Raw genomic sequence first — 6,189 nt, forward strand, 5'->3', positions numbered from 1 at the left:
TTATAAAATTATTTTTGAAATCCTTTGTGTTTTGTATAGTCTGACATTAGAATTACAATACACACTTTTTTTATAAGAATGGTGTAAATCCATTTCATCATGGATATTCTTAACTTTTTTGGGAGAATCATCCTAAAATATTCTTACAGCATTCTTAGGTTAGGATCCTAATTCAAACTAGATTTAACATTTAGTACATACGTCTCAAGCATAAAGTTGCATTTTTGTGAAAGGAGTGAGCCTTACTTGGGGGTAATTGACATTTTATAATAATTGAAAATGGCATTCTTAGCTTGAGTAGCAAAACTCCATGATGGTGATATTCTTAGCATATTCTTATTTTTTTGGTCATTTTCATCATGGACTTTCTTATAAAGTGTATTCTTATAAAAAAAGCGTGTAGACTCTCTTATTTACTTTGTAAGTCCAAATTTGTGGTCTCTTAAACACATTCTTAGGAAAATGGATAAAAATACACACAAAATGATGATAAAAAGAACATCTTAAGAACATTTTTTAGCTCAAAATTAATTTTGTATCTTATAAAAAACGTGTTCTTGATAAAAAGCCTTAAAGCGGTTGGCCTGAGGAAAAAGCTTTCTAAAGATTTAACTTTCTTGTTCTTCTACTTTTAGAAGGGCTAATTACACTTTTTTCAGGAAAACAATATTTAAGAAAACTAAGACTCAATTTCGACGTAAGAACGTAATGACAAATTAATAACAACCCCAGCCTTAGATTTCAGATTTGGTTGATTTTAAAATCGTTTTTAAATAAAGTCAATATTCGAATGAAATAAACATTTAAGCCTGACGAGAAAGTAATACCAGCCGAGCCTCAGCCGAAAGCTAGGTACTGGTTCTGATAATAAAAAAGTTTCTAATTAAAAACTTTCTTCAGTAACACCGACACGTGTATACGCGGGAACCTTTGAATGAAAAATCTTTTTCAAATCTTTTTCAAATTTTAAATCCTATTTTCTCCTACGTAAACATCCGCTTGTAGTTAAGCTTTGCATCCGGTAGTCAGCTACAAACACTGACGGAGAGCAAGTGATACCTTTCGACCCTTACGACCCTACGTCGGTCCTCATTGATGTTATCTTCTCGTCGCTGGCGTATTAAGGGCAAGCGTAAGGGGTCGGAATTAAACAAGGGCCGGGCTAAAATTGGAAAAAATTGAGCTTTTGGACGGCGTAAAAAGGGCTGATATGGTCCCAATAAATTTGATTTCTGTCAAATGCATTCCATACAAGCTCAAGTCAATACTTGTTGCCATTGGTCAATTTTTTGCGATATTACTTTTACTTACGCGAGTTACTTTAAGGCTGTGATAGCCATCGTAGTTATCATATTAGAGTCCCGAAAGTGCTAGAAAGGAATGTTCGACCTTTCTCAAGCCAGGAAGTGTGAGGTCTTAAAAATTGTGTCGCATTTAGAATGGTGGATTGAATCCAAAGATTTCTTTGTTTTCACGCGGCTTATTTTTCTTTTCGAATTTTGGCGTTTTTTTCAATCTGGCGTTTTTTTGAAAACAACGCGGGTCACGCGTTTTGAAAGGAAACAAGTGGCTTCTTTTTCCATCCAAGAGTTTTAAATCCAACTCCTTCGCAGCTTTTAAATCAGTGTTCGTATTGTCATAGTAACAGCTAAATATGATTGTCTTTAAACAAGTATTATGAACGACACCAGTTGAGAGGCTTTAATAAAAGCTTCTCCGTCGAGTGGGAATCTTCAAATAGAGCTAATTATTAATAGAAATCTTCTAATATTGCATAAAAGTACCAAGATCTTTTGTTAATAATAACGACAGACTTTCCGGGATTATCGTAATTATTAATTATCTTGATCATGCCAAAAATGTTTTCTTAATAGGTAGGAGAAGGTCTCTAATTAGCAATAATGACATGATCTTGTTTTTTCCGATATCATCTCCTTGATTATTAAAAGGCTTTAATAAAAATAGCCTATACAAGTTCTCGCCTGCGGCGATATTTTATTTTTTGAAAATAAAGAAGAAGAAAAATGAACTTGGGAGAAATAATTATATAGCTGAAATTAGGAGGCTTCAAAGTACCCCTTTATCAAAAATAAATTTTCTAGCACCGAAGGATAAAAGTTTAATTCCTTTTTTCTTCATTTTTCATCTTCATTTTCTAAAAAAAAGAAAAAGTTTCGACTTTTTGGGTGGGAATGAATTGGTTTAATTTTTCCATGTAAGAGGACATTAAGAAATGCAGTAAGCCCATACAAGTAGATCTAGTCCACTTTTTTCAGAAGAAAAATATTGAATAAGTGGCACCTTTTTTAAGAACAGAAGGTTATTATTTAGCTGTCAAATTGAAAGCTTTGCAACATCTTTGTGTCATAGACCTGCTGGGGGGTACCCACTGGAAAATTTGGCTAAAATTTCATCCCCGGTTTGAAAAACACCCTAAAAATATCAGCCCCACCGGAAAATTGACTTTGCTTTCATACAAATTTGAAATTCAAGGGGAAAGATTGCACTCTAAAGCCATCCCAATGGAATTTTTGACCTGGGAACAAGAATTTCTATTTCCATTGGGAATACAAAAGAAATTTTCATCACAAATGTTAGAAGAAGTTCCGCTGAGGCTTTGAGACAGGGGTGTTTTTCAAAAAGTTTAATAAGGTATTCTCATGATAATGAATAAACAACATTAATTATCAAATAACAAGATGAAAATTTTTGATGCCTTTTTCTTTTTTTTCAGAAATCAAAATTCAGTTGGCTACCGTCAGCAGATACCAAATTCCATCATTCGCGACCAAGTCTTACGTCACCCGAATCGGAACATTCTTCAGGAAATTCAGATTCCGAAACGGATTCATCGGATAATGATGACGATGACTACTCAAGCGAACGCGAAGGAACGCCTCGCCATCCTGAAGAGATAAGCTCAGTTACAGGTTCATCTAATGATCTTGAAGAATGCATCGAAACATTACGTCATATTATTGTTGATGTTGGGGATGAGGACCTTATGAGGTTGGCCCTTATGGCGGATGGTGATAGCACGAGGGCGTTAAATTTCCATTTTGGCGGTCAATAGATCAGTATTTTTGATAGACTCTATCACTGTTGAGAAGGTTGTCTGTTCACCAAAACTTTGTATTCCGCACATAATCAAAGATTGCATATAGGGAACAAAAGATATGATTAAAGTTAAAGCCTTGTTAGAAAGATACTTCTAATTCGGTTTATTTGATTTAAAAATTATTTTCTAAAGATTCTTAGATTTTTCAGAAAAGCACAAGATTTTTTTACGCTCCTCTGGCTCCTCTAGCATTATATTATGAATGGGTCTTTTAATTCCGAGGAGGTTGTCTCCAATTTTTCACGTTTTGTGTCAGCCAGGTATACTCTCTGTCAAACAGTTTGTAAATAATTTTTCTCCATATAGATTCATTTATACATTTCTTGCTTTTTATACTTAATTGTATTAATGACTAATATATTTGAATTTAATTCTTTTCGATGTTTGCAGTTAATTTATTTTGTAGTTCAAAATTTCATTCATGATTTTATAAAAAATTATATTTTTCAAAATTCTGTAGATCAAATTACCACTATTTTTTCGTTGAATTGTTACCGGGGGTAGTAGGGTTGCAAGATGACGGGTATGTGCCGCCCAGATTTCGTTTCGTGAGAATTTAAACCTTTTTGCGACACTTATTTTTTCCTGGTTCTGGTCCTTCTTCACCGATTCTTGGTCCAAGATTTTAAAACCGTGACCATGTAAAAGATTTCTTTCGAAATAAACTCATTTCAATTACACTTGGAGGTTTCTGGGGAATTTGTAAATAGTAAACTGCATACTGATACAGTCTGCTAGACATTAATATGGTAATATTTGCTCTTTGATTTTTTCTACAGTGATTAGATTGACACATGCGCGATAAAATTTCTATTATTGGTCTTCAGAGGTTAATATATTCTTTGAAAACTTAACCTCTGATACTCAGGGTACGAGAATGTATTTGTTTCTCATTTTTAAGCATTTTAGCCCTAACGATAGTTCAACTGCATAAAAAGTTGTTTCAGAGCATACAGCACCTGACCCCGAGAATGGAGTAAACCCCGAGAATGTAGGTTTCTCATATTAGCTTTTTTGACTTTTGTATCCCCAGGGGGGGGTAGAATCTACCACCCTCGATTATTTTTGATCTAGGAGAGCTACGGGCATGAAATTTGGTACAGATGTTCTCCATCATGACACAAATTTCCTGGAACAAAAAAAAATCTGATGACGTCATTCAAAAACCGATGGCGTCATCACAAAATTTCCACCTGTCGGCATAAAGCCAAAATATATGGTTTACAAAAATGTCTATTACAATCGAACCAATAATGATATTTAGATTCTGTTTAAAAATTCTGAAAGATAAAAGGTTCTTCTTTAACATAATTGCCGGTTTTGCAGTTTCCATGAAGATTTTATCTTAAAATTTGTGCTGAAGATGAGTTAAATTTTAAAAATTTGATGACGTCATTAATGATGACGTCATCATTTTAAATTTTTTCTTCTTCTAATTTTTCAAATTTATATTGTCAATACCTATCACGTGTCAAAATTTGAAGATGATTGAATAAATAGTTTAAAAGTTATCAACAATTTAAAATAATGAGTTTTAAGCGATTTTAGCTGGGTTATATGTCATGTTTCACAATAAAGTCATAAAACTTGATCTGGACAAGCTGTAACCCTAAAATTTTGCAGAAATACTCTTAATAAGATTTTGCATGGGAATTGAATATTGATTTGTTGAACAAAGAAATTCCATCTCAATTCGATTATTTCTAACTCCAGGGAGATAGTGAGTTTTGATTGTTTTACTCTGTTCCATTTTTTTTCGGACACACTGTATTATTCAAAATAAGTCAGTGCTTTAATGCCAACTGTAATTTTGTTCATGTAAAAGGCACCAAGCGCAAGCCCCCTACACAAAGAAAGATCAGCTCACCGAACACCCTTCAACAGCTGGATTTTCAGAAACTATTGGACAATTTCAGAACAGAAATGCTGTCACTGATACGAGACGAAATGAAACAGCCACCTCAACTTCCAAATCATCAGAACAATCAATTAAGATTCCATCCTCCAATCCTTCCAACAACCATTGATGCAATCCAAAAACCTGAATTTCAACCGAACAAACCATCTACCGAACCATCAATATCCAACGTTACACCAATAACAAAATATTCATTTCTTAATATCCAAGGCTTGTGCCCACAAACAAAATCATAGTGTGCAAGGGGGTTCCAGGTCCCACCTGAAAATTCAGGTCCCACCTTATCCTAAAATTCCCACCTTCAGCCCAGACTCCCAGATCCCAGCTAAAAAGAAAAAAAATATACTAATTCGAGGAACAAAACAAAATTTCTTTACCGTAATATGAAGATGAAATTATGTTCGCAATATTACGATTATTGTTTAAACATAAGAGCAAAAATATTTCTTGATATTGTCACATTAGAAATCTAGGGGGAGCTTATGTTACTTTGGGAATTCGTATGGGTAGTCCATTTCTTAAGGTGGGCTCTCAAAATACCTATTCATTATTAACTACTATGTATATTGCGAATTGGTACCGCTTAATACAAATGTAAACAAAAATTCGAGCCAGGTTATTTTCGAAAACCGCCTTTCCGTTAATAAATCTCGCCACTCATTTTAACGCGTACTTACTTGACTACCTCGGGTACCTACAGTCGGGGGGTTTGGAATAAGCGGGGTTGGAAAAATCTCAAAATTTAATAAGCGGGGTTGGAATAAAATGTCTGGTGGAAAATGTTTGAAAGGAGGCTGATACAGCAGAATTAGGGCAAAAGAGGTAACTTTCAAAAAAATTTCCCAAAAATCAATAAGCGTTGGATAAGAAGTCTGGGTGGAAAATTTCAAAACTTCATTAGCGGACCCCCCCCCCGGCTATAGGTACCCGAGAGTAGTCTTAATGTTGTAATAAGGTAAGCAAAGTAAAAAAAATCATTTTCAAGATATTATTCACACATCAAATGACCTTTATAATAAAAGACTATTTTAGCATGGTCAAAATTATTTATGAAATATATAAAAAAAATAGTCATAAAATCTGAAAATAAGAAATTTTACTTTAATTTTTTCCAAAACACCCAAAGTCCCACCTAAAGAAATTAACTCCCACC

General features: G+C 33.9%; 1 protein-coding gene across 1 annotated transcript in view; it reads left to right on the forward strand.

Moving 5' to 3' along the window:
* The window catches only part of LOC136822388 (uncharacterized), a 35,989-nt gene extending 32,396 nt beyond the window's left edge, over positions 1 to 3,593 (forward strand). Inside the window, exon 21 of the mRNA XM_067078638.1 lies at positions 2,735 to 3,593. Coding sequence (XP_066934739.1) covers positions 2,735 to 3,073 — 339 coding nt within the window. The 3' untranslated portion in view covers positions 3,074 to 3,593. The remainder of the gene's footprint in view (positions 1 to 2,734) is intronic.
* Positions 3,594 to 6,189: the final 2,596 nt, after the last annotated feature.

The sequence above is a fragment of the Clytia hemisphaerica genome, unplaced genomic scaffold, assembly GCF_902728285.1.
Source record: "Clytia hemisphaerica strain Z4C2 unplaced genomic scaffold, Clytia hemisphaerica genome assembly, whole genome shotgun sequence".
Classification (NCBI taxonomy): Eukaryota; Metazoa; Cnidaria; class Hydrozoa; order Leptothecata; family Clytiidae; genus Clytia; species Clytia hemisphaerica.